The 18,761-nt window shown below is 45.2% G+C and overlaps 1 protein-coding gene across 1 annotated transcript in view; it reads right to left on the bottom strand.

The window, feature by feature from the left end:
• DCP1A (decapping mRNA 1A) overlaps window positions 1–18,761 on the bottom strand; it is a 46,668-nt gene that overhangs the window by 11,617 nt on the left and 16,290 nt on the right. Inside the window, exons 4-6 of the mRNA XM_027835874.1 lie at window positions 10,887–10,953; window positions 8,057–8,195; window positions 3,000–3,122 (exon numbers count right to left, since the gene is read on the bottom strand). Coding sequence (XP_027691675.1) covers window positions 3,000–3,122; window positions 8,057–8,195; window positions 10,887–10,953 — 329 coding nt within the window. The remainder of the gene's footprint in view (window positions 1–2,999; window positions 3,123–8,056; window positions 8,196–10,886; window positions 10,954–18,761) is intronic.

Genomic DNA, 18,761 nt, shown 5'->3' with positions numbered 1-18,761 from the left:
GGTTCAAAGATCTGGAACTGGAAGGGATCCTCGAGACTGCCCCCGCCAATCTCTCATTTTAACAAACAAGGAAGGAGATAGAGGCTCAGAACACTGCCCAAGTCATGGCTGGCAAGCAGCAGGGGCAGGGGTTAGAGTAAGCCTTTTACTAGCTCCTCGAAAGCTCTCTGATGCGCTCCCCTCCCTCCAGTCACTCAGCTGCTGGACAGTCACAGACCTTCGTGGTCGCCACTCACCTGCTCTACTTGAACAGCTTCCTCATCGGCTGCCACAAAAAACCATCTTCCTCAGGCCTAACAATGGTCCAAGCCTAGCATTTGCAATCAAAGAGTCTGGGCTCAAATTCTGGCTCCGCCACCAGATAACTGTGATTGGGCCTGCATGGGCCTCTTTCCCCATGTGTAAAGCAAAGGGGCGGAACTAGCTGACCACTAAGGTCTCTCCCAGCTCTAAATCTATGACACCGTGATTCCTGCTTAAGAACCTCCGGTGGCTCCCTATCAGCCCGAGAATAAACTATGAAAGCTTTAGCTTAGTCAGTGAGGCTCCAACTTCTCTACATCCCATGACTTCTCTCTCAATCCCTTCACACTGCCCAACCATCCCATTAGATGCTGCTGGAACTCAGCACTTCATCACCTGTCCCCATGGATTTGTGGAAGCCCCGCCTCAGCCTCCGACCTCCCACTTAAAACAGAACTGCCTTATCTCATCTCCTCTGGAGGAGACCATCCTTGCTGCTGCCACCTCCCATGACCTCGTCTCTGCTCAGTAGACGGTGACATGCCCTCCATCCCTCTAATAGGAGGTGAGCGCCCAGTGGGCAGGAGCGGCTCCCTATGGCCTTTGTAGCCTCTTGACACAGGCCCTTCCACAACAAAGCCGCTGAACTGGCAAATTATGAAGCGCATGAAGGGCTGTCAGCAAATACTAAAGTAATATTTCCCTTGGGCCAACTACATTGAAGCTAGTCTATTTTTGTCTAATTAAAAGTTGACTCCAGTTGTTGAAACATCTGACTGGCTGATTGTAGGCACTGCCAGGGGGGGCCAATGAATCAAGACATTTCCTTCTCTGGTTGGGAGAGCTGAAGGTTGACCAAGAGCTCTGCTCAGGCCCTTTCTTTGCAGCTAACTTCCTACCCTAAGATTTGGACCCGGAAGGGGCTCCAAACCGCCCAGGCAGTGAGTGACCAGCAGGGTCTGCATCCGAACCCCTGGCCCTTCGCTCCCAATCCAGCACTGGTTCTCTGAAGGCTACAGAAACAGAGCAGAATCTGCCACCTGCTGCCAAGATGGAGAACCTCTGGCATGGGGACAGCGCGCTGCCTTGGGCTTAGCCCCTGCCATGGAAGGCGGCATAGGCTTTTTACCTCCAGCTTGGCCTCCAGTCATATGACTTGTGAACCAGGCAAAAACATCCCCCTTCCCCCCAATTACAAAAGGCATGGGGGCTATAACCTGCATCACTGGAATCGGGGGTCTTTGGAAGTACCAAAGTGCTACTTGAAGGTCATTTTGAGGAAGAAGCCATTGTTGCAAAGTCAAAATTGGATGTAAAAACTATGAAACTGTTTCATATATAACAATGTCAACCATTTGGACCAATGATTAAAGAAAAAGTAAACATCAAGCTTGACCACTCTGTTCCTGTCTCATCTGAATGACACTGCTCTTTGATGAATTCCATGGCTCCACTGGGGATTTAGTCTCTTAAAATTAAATGTTACACCCTCATTGTCTCCACCAAAGGCACCAACTTGACACGAGACAAAGCAAGCCTTCTTCTCACCATAATCACCCTTTTTTCTTCTTTCTCTCATGAATGAGTATTTTTCCACCTGCCCACCAGGCTAGGACAACAGTCCCACAGGGAGGGAATTCCAGAGGAAATCACGGAGCTGATTGGTGGTTTTCTCGTACCATTACTTGTTCTTCCCCACTAGATGGTGCGGTGACTAAACAAACACTCGGGCCTGGTTAGTCTGCTCATCACAGCAGAGATGATTTCAAGTTTTGTCTTCACTAAAGAAACACACTTTACAATCACACATGTGAGATGTTAGAGTACAGGAAACTGAGGGACATACATAGCTTCAGACAAGCATCCATCAGCACACCAGGAGATTTTGTTAGTTTGGACTCTGTGATGCGGAACTTTAAACAATTAAATCCTTTTATTCCACTCTAGTCCAAACAATTATAGGATGCACAGCATTTAGGAAATCCATCGAGAGATGCCCTCTTAGCTTGTTCATCTATTAAAAATCATACCTCTCAAGGGAAACCCAAAACGGCTAGTCGGGCTCTAAAGCAGGACTCAAGGAACAGGGGCAGGGGCTGCACCTGGAAACTCCTTCAGCAAGGCAGGTCGACAACTCATGATCTCAGAGTGTTAAGGGACCTTCCCAGGGTCACTGGGCCAGAATGTTGGGGGTGTGTGTGTGTGTGTGTGTGTGTGTGTGTGTGTGTGTGTGACTAGAACTCACATCTTCTTGGCTTTAAGGCCAGCCTCTCTATCCACAACAGTATGCTGCTTCTCGCCATTTAAAAGTCTATAGAAATTAGGAGTAGCACTTGTTTCTGTGAGAGGCAGTATGGCGGTGCAGAAAGGTAGCCTAGGTGTCAGAAGCCCCGAGTTCAAGTTTCCCTCTGACACACACTGGAGGAAGTCATTAAGTCTCTTAGGGCCAAGGTGAGTGGCGAGCCTCACTGGTAGAAGGAGTTTCCTCACCTAGGAGGTCTCAACACTAATGAGATCTTAGGTGGGCCTCCCATCTCTACACTCTGTTTTTGCAGCATTTCTGAGACCTTCCAATTGATGTGGGGGAGGGTCGGGGACTTAGAACTGTGTGCCCATGCACACATTGAAGACTTAGGGATAATAGCCCCTACCTGTCAGAGTCTGATTTGGGGGATGGGGCGGAACAATCAGGCTTAAGTGACACACAGCTAATTGTCCAAGGCTGGATTTGAACACAGGAGAACATGCAGACACACCTTCTCCTGTGTTTGTAATCCCGGGGATGTCTCTTCCGATGTCTCCTCAGCACTGCCAGGGTTTGTGAGCCGAGCACTTGGTTGTAACCCAGGGCTTGAGATGGTTGAGTCTGTAATTTGATTCTTTAAAAAAAGAAAAAGGAAAAAAAAAATCATTCTATAAGTATGGTGACCCAGTTCTCCACAGGAGCTCTCCAAATCTGAGAATAAGAAAGCTGCTATATTTAATTAAGAAGAAAATTTAAAAGCCCATTTCTGTGTATGCTAACGTAATAATTTCTAGGAACTTTTGTAAGATTTGCTTTAGGAAATAAAATTTTAGCAATAATTTATTCTACTCCTTTATTCTTTATTCCTAGTAATGGAAAAACCCATGATTACACTTAAGTTAATGTAACTCAATAGAAAGCTTTCCAGAAATCAGTAGCACATCTCCACTTGTTACAGCCAATTTACATGGGGTTTTAAAAATATCTGTTAAAGACAAGCTAAAGACCAAAGCATACTTGTTCTGACAATCTTTTTAAATAATACTTATTTTTTTCCCCAGTCACATATAAAGACAATTTTAAACATTCATTTTCTAAAAAATTTGAGCTTCAAATTTTTTATCTCCCTCCCTCACCTGCCCCCTCTCTAAGACAGTAATCTGACAATCTTTTTAAAGAACTTTATTTTTAAAGGGCAACAACTGGAAATGGGATGAAAACTATTAACAAAGAAATCGAATCTATTTTCAGCTTTCTGGGTCCATTTTTGAGACACATTCTCCAAATAGAAACAACTCTGAAAACAAGTGTTAGACTTCTAATAGGAAAACGTCAGAGGCAGTCTTGAAGAAGGGACTGCTCTAATACTCTAAGGATGGCAGAGTTCATCCATGAGGGCACTCCCGTGACCAACAGGGAACCCAAGCTTTCTATGCCTACTCTTACTCGCAGCCCCACAGCTCTCTTCCCTGGGGCTTCCAACCTGGGGAGGCTGGGCTTGGGGTGAGAGATACACTGTCAATCACTAGGCTTATACTCGAAGCCTCCTCAGTTTGGAATGACCTTCCAGAGCTTATGCTGTCTGTTGGCACAACTATTTAAAACTCAAAGTGGCCTCGAGATCACAGTGCTTATTCTGGGGAGAAAAATCCAGAAAGAAGCCAGCTATCCCTCTTCTTGCTCCTGTACAAATATATCATCAATTACTATGAGGTTCAACAGCGGCAGGGGCTCAAGCAGACATTGGTGAAGCAAGAAAGTGTGATTTTTCTGTCCGCATAACCGAACATGTGCGTGTCTGCAGATTAGGCTGACACACATGTTCAGGAAGGAATTACAAGGTGGGGCACTATAAAGGGTAGAGATGCTAAGGCCCATATCCCTGACGGACAGGACAAACTAGCCAACAAAATACAAGGTATTAAAACAGACAGGCAAGAGCGTAAAGGATCTTTTTAGATGGCATATCCAATTCATTTGAAGTCCGAATGTTTACTAATTTCCTCACACAGATGTGACGTGCTATCTGAGGAATTAAACTCCTTTAGAACCCTAGATGCGATCATAGTACCATGGCTTTTATAAACCTTCCTCCTTATCCTCTCTCCAAGTAGACAGACTCACTGTCTGTCTCCTCTGGGCAGGAGGGGAACCCCCAGAATGTCATGGGCAGAGAAAGGTTTTTCTATTCAATGCAAAAACACAGATTCTGGCGGCACCACTACCTTTGTGCGTTATAGCACTAATCAAGATGACAAGTCTACTCTGACAAGGACAACTCTCCTTCAAAGAGGTGATGTTTATTCTACTATTAAATAGGAGAAGTGGTTTCAAAAATTAGGAATACACCTTTTTTTGGGAGAGGGGCACACAAGAAAGCCATTTATTTAGCTTTTTAAAAAAAATTTTATCCCCCCTACTAATTACATGTAAAAACAGTCTTTCCAGGTTTTTCTGAAGTCTGCCTGCTCCTCGTTTCTTATAGCACACTAGTATTACATTCCATTCAGATACCATGACTCGTCCGGCCATTCCCCAATGGATGGGCATCCCCTCAATCTCCGATTTTTGGCCACCACAGAAAGAACTGCTTTAAATGCTTTTGGAGTACAACATTATTAAGTAAATGTTAGATTCAACCAATCCTCTCAGGGTTTTGTTTTACCATAACCCTAGGAAATCTTTCATGCAGGTCACATTTTGGGGGCAATTTTCCTTAGACCAGACACTTCTCATTTTTTCCAGAATGATAGCTCCCAGAAGGAAAAGGCTCATGGTTTTCTTTACAGATGTGTATAATTCAGCTACCGTTCCTCCTTCTTACTTGGGGAAGAGCAATGACCCCCCGATGTCAGGGTCGCGGCGCAGCGCGTCACAGTGGCTGCTCAGTCCAGCACGAGCTTGGAAGGCTCGGACACACATTGGGCACAAAGAGTCTGTCTCTAGATCTGTGCACCACACACCTCCTTTTTGTTACCGAGTCTGCCCTGCTCAGAGTGCTGAGCCTTCTGTGACGTAGGCATGCCACGCAGGGGGGTGCTGTCCCGGCATCTCCCACATCTCCCGATGATTGCAAAGTTCTTCGGAGAGACCTTGAGGGTGTCCCTGCACCACCTCTGACCTCTGTGTGGGTTCTCCATAAAACAGTCTCTTAGGTAATCGTGTGTTTGGCACTTGGGCTATTTGGTTGGTCTACTGGGATTGCGTTCTCTGCAGCTGAGTCTGAATGCTTGGCAGTTCACCTTGAGAGAGGACCTCGGTGTCTGGTGCCTTATCTTGCTGCAGATGACTGCACACCTAACGCAGTCTCTGAGGCTGAAATGGAACAGACTAGGTACAGATCGATTCTCTGTTGCTTGTGCTAACTCTGGCCTGACAATTAATATCAAGCAAACACAGGTTCTCCACCAGCCAGCACCACAGCCACCCATATGTGGAACCATCAGTTACAGCAAATGGAGAGAGTCTGAATGCTGTAGATAATAAGTTCACTTACCCAGGCAGTATACTTTCCAGGGACAGACACATAAGGGATGAGGTTGATGTACGCATTGCCAGGCTAGCTCAGCATTTGAGAGGCTCCAAAGGAAAGTGTGGGAGAGAAGAGGTATTAGACTGCCTCCCAAACGAAGGTCTACAGAGCCACTGTGCCGACCTCATTGCTGTATGCTTGTGAAACCTCCCAGCACCATGCCAAAAACTGAATCGCTTCCATCTGAACTGTCTCAGGGAGACTCTGAAGATAATTTCGTAGGCTAAAACCAAAGGCCTTTCTTTTGCTGTTGTTTGCTTATCAAACTCTATGAACCAGCCAAGGTCAGCTCCACGGTTCAACATTAGTTCTTGCCAGGGCATACACACGGTGTCACCCATGCCCGGCTGAGCCTCAAGTTACAGGAAGTGACAACGGCGAAGCGCAAGTGCTCGCAGGCCTTCCCAAGTAAATAAAGCCTTAAGAACAGGCCTCCTGATGACCTGGATGCCTGACACTTGAGGCTCAGCTCACTGAGGGTGATCACTGAATCATCTAGATGACGACTTTTTGGGCCCTAGTAACTCGTGAAACACAGACAGGCTGCAGACCACACTGGTTAAGGGAGCTGAGCCCCTGAGGAAATCACACAACTTTCCAAGTATTTCCAACTTGATGGAGCAACGTTACTGCTGCCAGAGGGAGATGGAAGCTGTCATCCAGGGTTAAAACTCCCACCGGAGGTTGAGTGGAGAGAATCTCCTGGAATCTCTGGAATCTCAGACCTGAACACAGGTCCGAGCCGTGCCTCTGGGAGAACAAGCCAGCTGAGGGATGGGTCTCAGGCCTGCTCTGCCTCATACTCGAGGCTTCTGGGAACAAACTGAGGCAATGTTCCTACACCATTACCTTTAGGTTGTGTTTCAACAAAACCAAGGGCTTTGGTGTTCCGGCATGTGACATGGGCCCTTAAATTTGGAAAACTACCATCCTAAAAAATGTTCTTTACACTTTTCAACGTGCAGGAAAGCTCAGTTAACTCACGGCACAACGGAGAAAGGGACAAAGGGAGAACGCTACATTCCACTCCAGAAATGAGTCTCTGGGTTTAATTCCAATTCCACTTGAAGCTGCAAAGCCTTTAATTGTTATCACAGTGGGATGCAAACCAGCAGCACTTCCCCAAAGCCAAAGCCAGCCATCAGACACAACTGCCCGCTACTGAAGGACTCTCCCAGGCCCCCAAGAGTAACCCTCACATAGGACTAGGGGCTGGGGACAACGGCGGAGGGCATGAAGAGGCCCACAGTCCTTTGTCTGGCCAGGTTATCCAGTGGTTAGAGCCACGTGGCACCAGGAAGAAAAGAATTCAGATCCAGCCTCAGACCTTTATTAGCTGCCAAGTTCCTTCTCTGAGTTTCCATGTTGGTGAAACTGGGATAAAGAGAGCACCGATCTCACAGGACTCTTGTGAAGATCAAAAGATCAAACATGTGAAGCACTTTTCAAGGCTCTGGGGGCTGCGGAGATGCCAGCTGTTATGTTAACAAGCACAAAGCTCCTGAGCACGCAGGAGACGATTCCCTCCCATGCGTGCCAATCATCATTCAGAAAAATGTCAAGTTTCCCATTGTCATCACCCATGGTCTCTACTGCATGGGTCACAAAAGGACTTACAGTTGTAGCTTTTAAAATAGTTAGAAGTTTTAAAATGTTCTTTGAATAAACAATTTTAAATCCCAAGGATCTTTAAGCTACTACCATTGGTGGCAAGTAATGGTAGATGCCAATTACAGTTTTTCTTAAAGGCAAATTATTACTGTTGTGTCTTAAAATCCAAAAGATAAAAATTTCAGAAGTCTGCTGTGCACACCACAAAACTTTCTTATTGGCACAAAACAACGGCTTAAAAATAATAAACAAGACACTGGTTATGGGGGGTGTTATAATTCATTTGAGGAAAAGAATGTATTATTTTCAGTGAAGAGAACATCTGTATATGGAGAAACACTTATGTTGCGAATAAAACCCCCAGCAGCCCCTTGGCTCTTTTTTGCCTTTCTTCTCTTTCCAAGTCCACCCAGCCCAGAACTTACACGCTCATACTCGTCCTTGGCTTTACTCAGCATCTCCAGGATGTCCATGGGTCTCTTTTCCCGGTGTCCATTGGCTCGGCTGGGGCTCTGCCTGTCACTAGCAGCCTGCTGGCACCTTTGGGTTTCCTGCTCCACCACTCTAAAAATAAGAATTTAAAAGTGTTTGCCAGCTATATAATCTGCCCTAAGAACATCTTGGAGGCACAAACCTTGGAAGGAGACAAGTCTAACTAGCCAATACATTTAGAACGATGCAAACCCATTTCACATTTGGTAAGCTATAAACACAGAATTGACATGTATGCTATTTTTTTAAGGAGTAAGCAGTAAACACACATGTAAAACTTTCCACTTATGTGTAATCTTTTCACCAGAAGGATCTGAAAGCAAATCAAACAATGTGCACTGGCAGCAATAATCCTGAATTTAGACAGGATCAATGGAGATGAAGGGGGAAATGTGGAACACTCTGCAGTAAACTAAATAACAAGCAATAACACCCCCCCACCCCCCCCCACCCTGGTTGCTCAGCAGAATGACTCAGTACCCAACATCAGTAGGCTTGCACAGAATCCAATGGAGAAAAAAGTTTTCCAGAAAGAAAAAAAAAAGAGGTGGGTAGCATCTGGGTTATACCCCAACCCCTGACAGCAGTCATGGACATTTCAAGCAAAGCGAAGTCTAAAAGCTCTCAGTGTCCTCCGAATAGTAAGAGGACTCTTGCTCCTGCTGACATCCAGACGAGGCTGCCTGGCCAGGCCAGGTCCCTTCTCTAGGCCCACATCAATCTCCCGGGGGAACTCCTCCCTGCTGACTAACACTCCTGCAGCTGAAGAGCCAGATGGAAGGACAGAGAAGGATTTCAAACTCTGGGATAAGTCTGAGCCATATTCAGTTGGAGATGCACATGGGTTCTCACCATATCACCATGTGATTCTGGCCCAATGAGCAGTCTGCAGAGTTGGATGGACAGAGTGGAATGACTGAGGTATACTGGGCTGGCTAAGGGGCTTCCTGAGGCATGGCGGATAGAAAATCATCAGCGTGCTTATTTGCTACAAGATATAACCTAGAGGACGCGTGAGGGCCTTTACTACCAGTAGGTCCTTGGCAGGCTCCATGACCTCTTTGAACTCTGCATATATTTACTATTACTTGCAAACGAGGAGTATGGGGCAGGAAACTCCGCTTGGGGGGAGGAGCGGGCAGAGAACCTGGATCAGAACCATCTCATAGAACTTTAGCTTGAGGATGCAGCAAACGAGAAAAGGGTCAGTTCACTGGGAATCAGTGTTACTCCTTAGTTAGGAGTTTGAATCTACCTCAGACACTGACTAGCTGCATGGCCCTAGGTGAATCACTTACTTAGCCTTCCTCAGGCTCAGTTATCTCATCTGTAAAACGGGGATAATAATAGTATCGACATATAGCTGTTGTCAGGATCAAATGAGAAAATAGATGTAATGTGTTTTACAAACCTTCAAAGTGCCATAGAGGCTAGCATTTATTGTTACTGATAAAGTACTATATCAAACCTATAAAGAACCCGAGTCAGAAAACAAATGATGGAGAAAAGGAAGTGGCCCATTGTGGCATTAAAGGCAGTCGCTCTGCAGTGGCTCACAATCTCAGCAGACAGCCAGGAAGCAAGGATGCCCGTGCTCTTCGGGGGACAGGAGAGGAAGCAGTGACAAGGAGGAGCTATCTCCCATCTTTCAAATAAACCACCTCTGACGTGCTGACTAGTGGCAGGGGCAGGGCCGGGGAAGCCAGCAGCTGATGGGTCCCTCTAGAGCACGGGGCTTTTTGTGTGCACTTTTCATCTGGGTCTCTTAAGCAAGAAACCTGCCATCCCCTTACAAAAAGTCACTTTTTAAAATGCAAATAACTTTGGGAATGAGATGGTGCCTGTCATTCATGCATTAATGTGTTAATTAATTAACATTAATTAATGCACTAATTAATTAAGTCATCGAGAATTGGGGGTGGGGAAGACAGATCTCAGCAGATAGCCACAGCTGGGCGGGGAGCAAGATCCCCAGAGGAGAAGGGGATGGGGAGGTGGAGAACAGGTCTGACCCAGAGGCCTGTGCCCAGGAAGTAAGCAACCAACTCCACTCCTTCAGTTCCTGGGACCCAGGACTCAGATTCATTTTAGCCACAAGGCAAAGAGAAAAAGTCCAGGAGTGTTGACCTCACAGGCTAGTTGTGAGAACAAAAGGAGATCATTTAAGTGTTCGGTAAATGCCAGCCAGCGTCATGATTACTGTCAGTTAAAATGTGTCTTTATGGAGGCTGCGAGGTCGCGCAGTGGATAGAGCACCGGCCCTGAAGTCAAGAGGACCTGAGTTCAAATCCGGCCTCAGACCAAATGCTTGACACTTACTAGCTGTGTGACCCTGGGCAAGTCACTTAACCCCAACTGCCGAAGAAGAAGAAAAAGAAGAAGAAGCTGACCGTCATTTTGTAAGAGTTTCCAGGGCTAGGGTTCTTAACCTGGAGTCCATGGACTTGGTTTTTTTTTTTCTTTTTCTTTACAAAATGTGTTGATAATTTTACTTCAATACAACTGATTTCCTTTGTAATCCTCTACTATGTACATTTAAAAACCCTGCTCTGAGAAGGGGTCCAACAGTAACCCCCCCGCCCCCAGGGGTCCGCAACACAGAAACATGAAGCACTTCGAGCTGAAGCCACCAACTCCCAAACAAACCTGCTGGAAACAGAACCATGGCCCAAAGCACCTTCCAGGAAGAAAGGGACAACAGGGAAAACATTCATGTCTCATTGATTAGTCAGACAACTATGGAATTAAAAGGTGGATACTTACTTGGCCATGAGTTTGGCTATGCGGTGACAGTCATTCTTGTCATAAAACCAGATACTGTAAATTGACACTTGAAAAATAAAAAAAAAATTAAAATGAGAAAAAGAACTTCACAAATGATCAGGAATCAATTGACAGATCAAAGCGACCCATGACCATCAAAAAGTAACCCGGAAGACACTGTCACCCTCACACATGGGTTGGGAGAGAACTGCCGGGGATCTGATAGGGAAGGGATCTGAACCCCTGAGAGGAAAAACCCTGGACCTTCCCACCTGGCCAAATCTCTGGCGGCCCCCTGAGGCTACAATCCTATCCACTGGCCCCTCATTGTGGCTCTGCCAATCTCCCAATTGCCCCTGGCCACTTCCCACCCTTAATCCTAGACTCCACTCTCCCTTGGCCAGGTGGCCTAGGTCCCAGGCATTCTGTCCACCCCAGCTTACTGGTCACTCCCATCCCGATCCTCCTCAGACCCCTCCTCCAGTCACCTCAAAATCCTTGGCCACTCCTGGATCCCTTTCTGTGTATAAAATTCATCTTGTCTCCATTAAGGTGCTGAGATTCTTTAAGAGGCTAGCCTAGGGCTCTTAAGATCTGGCCCATTTGCATTAGCGATTCAAATGCTTAAATTCCTTAAGAGTCTGACCAATATGGTGGATGTTCTAATAAACCTTGTCTTTGGCTGAAAGAAGTTTTGGGTCGAATTCATTTGGGCAGGACCCGCATGTTGTGATTCTGGGGTCCCAGCATCCCTAAACCTCTAAGCCTCAACATAACTAAGTTCGCCCACGGAAAAACACCTGTCAGAATTGAGATGGCCAACGGTCACAGGAAAAGTCATTAAGTGGTACGTGTAAGAAAGATTTTAGGGGGTTAGGCTTCCACAGCAGGATAAGAAATTCCAGGATCTTGTGGATAGTTCCTCAACCAATCAGAAAGCACTCCAAACTTTTCTATAAACAACTAGTTCTTAAGAAAGAGCCCTAGAGGCTAAACCGGTTGAAACCAGCCAGGTTCAAGGACTGGGCTTTGCCAGGCAAAGGCTTTTCTACACTGCCCTTTGCTTAATAAGCTTATTGAATATGAACTGACACACCCCAAGGGCAGAGATAGCCGCCATTTTTAACATGGGACCCACAAAGTGGGTGGAGCTAACAGAACATGGACGAACATGCGATGGACTGTCCAGGAAGGGTATAATTCAGATGATCTAGACCAAGAGAAGCCCTGCTGGGTGGAGTATGGATCTTACTAAAGGTTTAAAAGTTGATTCTACCACTGAACCAGTGCCCACGTGCTACTAAAGTGCGTTGTGCCTGCTTCTCTCAAGAGAAGCGTAATAAAGGCTTTCCTTCACTCACTGTAGTAGACTTTTATTTCAGATTTTTCGAACAGTATGAATTACTGATTGATACGTTTTCAACAATCAATAGGGCAGAAAAGCATTGGAACCCCTGAAAATTGCCTCCGACTCGGACGATAATCATTTCCAACAAACCAAAGCTCAAGAGAGACGCTCCTTGCCCCATGAACCACAGTACCTCTGACAAAGGATTTCTCACCAATTTTATGGCTGAAGATGAAAACAAGTAGTTACAGTTTATTGCTGTGTGGTAAAAAAAAAAAATCATTCATGTTACTTGAAAGAGCATAGAAATGATTCTAGAAATGGAACAATCAGAGGAGGGGCAAAAAGCCCCTCGGGGGAAAGGACTCCTGGGTAAAAACTGCACCTGAAGATTTCTCCCCATTTCTTGCACGCTGTGGTGGTGGGGGGGGGGGGCAGGCTGAGCTGAGCTGTAGTTATGGACGAACCAAGCAGAACATCATTTCAATGTAGGTGTGTAAGACCTTCAGGGAAATGTGCTTTCCCCTTCCCTGCCCCTACTGGTGCTGGCAACTTGGAAAGGTCGGCCCTTCTCCTCGCCTGCCCAGGCCCCATGGGGCCAGCCCTGGGGAGTTTCAAAGAACGGCTTACACCTCATCTTTTACAGATGGAGCAGTGGCAATGCACATGACAGATGTTTTTGTCTCTCAAAGTGTAACTTTGTCCACTGCGGCTTGGTTTTGTGAGTTTTAACTGATATTTTATATTTTGTACTTAAAATTTCATGTAAAATGATTAATGAAGCAGAAAATTTGTGAATAAAACTTAGTAATTCTTTAACAAAAATTTGCTAGGTATCGTACAGACTGAGAACTGGGAAATGGATGTGGGATTTCTTGATTTAAGATTCGCCTAGGTGAGAGAACTTCCTTGAGGAAAGCAAGGCAGCACCTTCTGAGAAGGTAGGTGATTTGCCCAGGGCCGCTCAGCCAGTTTGTGTCAGAGGCAGTATTTGAACCCAGGTTGTTTCGGCTGCAAGGCCAGACCTCCATCCACTGCACTGCTCAGAACGTGGGGAAAAAAACCAGTGCAAGCATAGAAAGTGCAAAAGAGGATTCTAGAAATGGCCTAAGCAGAAAATACAACGCCAGCCCCAGAAGTCGGGCTGCAGCAAGTTCATCTCAGCACTACAGCCTCAGGCTGGGTGCCCTCGGTTAGCAGGAACTGTTTTAATGGCACTATACTTGTTCTGTAAAATTCTCATGTGCAAATTATAATAATAAAAATCAATCAACCCAAACACTCACAGGCTTCCAGTGCTTATTAGCACAGTGCCTGGCACATAGTAGGCGCTTTAAGAAACATTTACGGATTGATTCCAGATCACTTTTGCACTCTCCTTCTTGCCAGTTCTATAGAGGCAGCCCCTGGATGCTGAGAACACACAACCGGGCTTGTGGCAGCAAATGTCCCAGCAAAGCATGCCTTCCAACTGTCACATGATCCACACAGCTAAGCCAGGCAGGAAGAAACATTTGCACCAAACCCAGGCTCAATCAGTTGTTTTATATCAATGTACTATAAGAGACATGTTTTAGGGGCAGCTAGGTGGCACAGTGGATAGAGCACTGGCCCTGAAGTCAGGAGGACCCAAGTTCAAATCTGGCCTCAGACACTTGACACTAGCTGTGTGACCCTGGGCAAGTCATTTAACCCCAACTGTCTCAACAAAAAGCAAAAAAAGAGCCACGTTTTTATTATGTTTGTATGTATATCTATGTGTACACATACACTCTCTCAATTGTGAAAGACTTAATAGCTCTGATCAGTCTTTTCCGGGGCTATTAAAATAGCTCCTCCCACCCGGGGCATCCAGCCTGACATGACCTGGCTGCAGCCCAACGCCAGGGCTGGGGTTGTATTTTCTGCTCAGGCCATTTCTAGAATCCTGTTCTGCACTTTCTGATAAATGACCAACCATAACTCCAGAAGACCAATGATGGAGGGCTATCTCACCTCCTGACAGAAATGATGGACTCCACATGCAGAATGAGATACTCTTTTGGATATGGCCAATGCAGAATTTGTTTTGCTTGAATATGAATGGTTTTTACAAGAGTTTTGTCCCACTTTTTCTCCCACCCTGAAGGGGGAGGCAGTGAGAATCACACACACTCTCTCACACACACACACACACACACACACACACACACACACACACGCAGGTATATATACATGTCTAGTGTGACAAGTCTCAGTACAAAATTACCAAAACCATCACTTGAAAGTTAAATTATTTAAATTTATTTTATACTTTTGCAACTCTGCAAATTTTGAAGAATAACATTTTCATTCTGATTTTAACAAGGCAGAGCCTGCTACTCCGCCTGCTATTGCTGGCACAGTCACACCAAACCACATGGATCCATCAAAATCCTTAGATGGTCTTAAGTCTAGGATTACAAATACAAGCCTTTTCGTAACTGACCAGCAGCTGATTACAGTTTTTTCAAAACTCAAAAATTGTAGGATTTTAATAGGAAATACATCAATATTTCAAAATTTTAAATAATTAAACTTTCAGATGTTGCCTTTTTAACCTTTGTAGCATTTATGCTACTGACATTATTAAAGCTCCAAATTACTCCAAGACTTTGGGGAGGGCCACCTGAAGCTTTTTATTTCTCTGAAATAGAAAGCTCATTCTGCACATGGCGTGCACCACGTCTGGGAGGAGGTGGAACAGCTCCCTTCATTGGTCCTTCGGAGCCTTTGAGCCTTTCACAGCCCTTTGTCTTCACAACGCGGCTCTTACTGCATGAAGTGTTCTCCTGGCTGGATCATTTTCTTCGGTACCAGTTCAGAGAATCTTCCAGCTGTCTTTGAAACCAAGTCTTTTGGAATTCCTTCCAGCCCAAAATGTTCCATTACTTTCACCCGCCATATTTTCTGCAGTCATTCCCAACTGATGGGCACCCCTTTAATTTCCAGTTCTTTGCCACCACAAAAAAGCTGCTATATCTAGAATTTTCTTTTTGTACAGATGGATCCTTTTCCTCTATCTTCCCTGCCCTGTGCCCATCTCCTTGAAGCACAGGCCCAATGGTTACCCTGACACTTTATAGGGTAATCCCAATCAATGATCCCATCATTTCTGAGCACTGTCCACAAGATCTGAACAAGTAACTGAAGGAAAAAAAATCAAAAAGAAAATCTCATACCCTAAGAGAACTTCCATTTCTACCTTATTGGTTGATGGGTCAGAGCTTATGTTTATTGTAGTCTTCAGAAAAGGGGTTTTGGGGAAATCTTCCAAATAAACAAACCCCCAGTTCTCCTAAGCTCCCTCCAACACAGCTGAATATTGATTTACTGACTTCATCACTCCATTCAAAATTCAGCTGAGGCCACAAAGAACAAGTCCCAAGCTGGTGCTTCCTCCAAGGTTTCCTATGTCTGGGCCCATCAATGTAACTTGATGAAAGAAGTTTCAGATGCAAAATTTGTCAGGATGACCAGAAGGACATATATTTTTTGTGACAGAGAAATTAAATGTTTTCATAAGGAACTTTAAAAATGAACTGTAAAGAAAGAATTAAATATTGATCATCAAAATAATTCAATCACAGCCGACACCTTGTCATGACACCTATTTTTTATCCTTCTGCAGAAACAGAAGCATCGTCACAAAGGCACCATGTCCACGTTATCAAGAAATTCTTTCCCACCACCCTGATGCCCCTAAAAAGCTTTTTCAGAAGCCTGTTTGCTGAAGAAAGGAAGATAAGCAACTTGAAATGAGAGCTTAATGGGGGGAACGATAAGAGTCACACTCCATTCTGCCAAAAAGAGCTCTGTAGAGGTTCAGCTACGCTTGCCAAAATCCGACCTGTCCGCCAACATGTCAAAAGCTTGACTTCCTGAGCCTGGCAGCGAGTCAGAGGGAGTTACCAGGAAGTCGATCAATGTCACTCATGAGAAAATGCAGACAAGCTAACAGATAACTAAGACCCACGAAGGACAGCGTCTCCTTGCTACCTTGATGGGCCATGAAGGCACAACATTCTGCCAACAAGCAGCATCTTCTAGTTAAACTCATCTGGGGACATTTCTTTACATAATGCAATTACATAAGGCAGTTATTAAGCCCTTACTATATGCACAAGAAACTTACTAAGAGGCAATAAATAACGTAAAGATAGAGATGACCCAGGTCTTGCTCTCAAGAAGATTATAATCACATGGGGAAAGGTCAGGTACTAAAACAACTATGGTAAAAAGAAACATGAGTTACTGCAAGAGACATCCAGACAAGGAGTTCTGAGAAACAAGAGAAGGAAGCGGCCTTCTGCATGGAGGAGGGAGCCCTTGGAGGGGACCCTGAAGAGAAGACTTCCAAATAACAACATCCACAAAGGCTCAAGCCTGACAGTCACAGGAGCCCAGAGGCAGAGGAGGAAGGGACTTCAGAGGCTAAGTCCACAGCCCACTTTACAGATGAGGAAATCTGCTCCAGGTACACACAGCTAACGATCATCAGGACACAGCAGGACCACATTGGCTGGAGTGTGGAGCACGGAAGGGAAACAGTATGAAGTAAGGCTGGAAGCTATGAATGAATGAAGCACTGATTAAGCATCTACTGGACACAATGACTCCATAATGTAAATCACCAAAATGCACTAATAAGCACAGTGATGACCAATCCTGACCCCAGAGAAAAGACAGGGAAAACACCTCCCTGTGCCACAGTGGGTAGTGAAAGATGCCAGTGCTGGTTAGCCTGACTGTTTTTCCCTGCTGAAAGGGAAGATTCAGGGGGTGGGCATTGGGCATGTGGAGTCAGAACAAAAGTATCCAAAAAACCTCAAATGAAACAAAACAAAAACAGCTGGAGGGCAGTGAGTGAGTGAGTGAGTGTGTGTGTGTGTGTGTTGGGTGGGGAGGATAGAAAGCAGCACCACCGTGCATTCGTCCCCTGGGCTGAATTTGCACTCCCCCTTGTCCCCCAGTTTTTCTTTAAATGTGCTCTGGATGCTCTTTTCATTCTGTACACCAGCATCACTTCCCAAATTATCCCCATGCCCCAATCCCATCCTTCCTTATAGCAAATAAGCCCAGACAAGCAAAACAAAGTCCTCTCAAGTCAGGACTGGTCACCAGGCTGAAAAAAGCTCTGTTGTCTCTCCACATGGTTTTCCTTTAAGTCAATGTCACCAAGTAAATTGTTCTTCAATTTCCGCCTGTTTCACTCCGCATCAGTTCATACAAATCTTCCCTGGGACCCCTTCCTTCACTTTGCTTTCCATAAGCAGAACAAGTATCATTCCTATTTTTTTGGATGAAAAAAGTTGAGGCATGGAGAGGTAAGGATCATAGGATCATAAACACCAAACCAGAAGGGACCCCAGAGGCTAAAATGAGTCTAAACCTCTCATTTTACAAGTGAGGAAACTGAGATCCAGGAAAGTGAAGCTTTCTGACTCTAGTCAATGCTCTGCATTTGCCCCAGGCCTCTTGCTTCCACCATCAGGGTTTTCTGCACTACACCACTGATTTAAGGACATGACATCTGTAAAGTACTTAGATAGCTCCTGGCAGAGCAGGCACTACATAAATGCTTATCCTGCCCCCCCCCCCCCCCACACCATCATCCTCTGTAAAATTGTAAGCACCAATACAAGGACTTGGGCTAACACTGAGCAGCAGGATAACCAGGCAGAAAGTGAGTCAGGAGAGCTCTGGTTCACAGACTGTCTGAGAAACACTTCCCAGCTGTGAGCTCGGGCACGCACCGAAACTTCTCTGACTCTCCGTTTCCTCTTCTGTGAAACAGGCACAACATTACCAAGAGAACCCACCTCTTGGGGCTCCAAGGAGCTCATTGATGATAATTGCTCTGCAAAAACTTGTTTAAAGTATTCTATAACAACTGAGAAACAGTCAAGGAACAGGCAGTTATCAGAGGGAGAAATCAAAGCTATCTATAGTTATATGAAAAAATGCTCCAAATCACTAATAATTAGAGAAATGCAAATGAAAACAACTCTGAGGTACCACGTCATACCCATCAGATTGGCTAACAGGACAGAAAAAGAATATGATAAATGCTGGAGAGAGATACAGGAAAGTTGGGACACTGATGTGAACTGATCTACCCATTCTGGAGAACAATGAGGAACTATGCCCAAAGGGCTATAAAACTGTGCATATCCTCTGACCCAGCAATACCACTACTAGGTCTGTATCCCAAAGAGATCCAAGAAAAGAGAAACTGAAGGGATGCCCATCAATTGGTGAATGGCTGATCAAGTTGTGGTATATGACTGTGATGGAATACTATTATACTACTGTGCTATATGAAATGACGAGGGGGATGGTTTCAGAAAAAAAGAGTTATACCCACTGATGCAGTTAAGTAGGCAGAACCAGGAGAACAATCCACACAGTAATAGCAACACCGTAACGATGATCAACAGTGAAAACCTCGGCTACTCTGACCAATACAACGATCCACCTCAATTCTAAAAGATGTGATGAAAAATGAT

The sequence above is a fragment of the Vombatus ursinus genome, unplaced genomic scaffold (genome assembly GCF_900497805.2).
Source record: "Vombatus ursinus unplaced genomic scaffold, bare-nosed wombat genome assembly UNPS02014817.1, whole genome shotgun sequence".
Classification (NCBI taxonomy): Eukaryota; Metazoa; Chordata; class Mammalia; order Diprotodontia; family Vombatidae; genus Vombatus; species Vombatus ursinus.
Note: the sequence above shows the minus strand (reverse complement) of the source record. Positions and strands in the feature narration are given on the sequence as shown.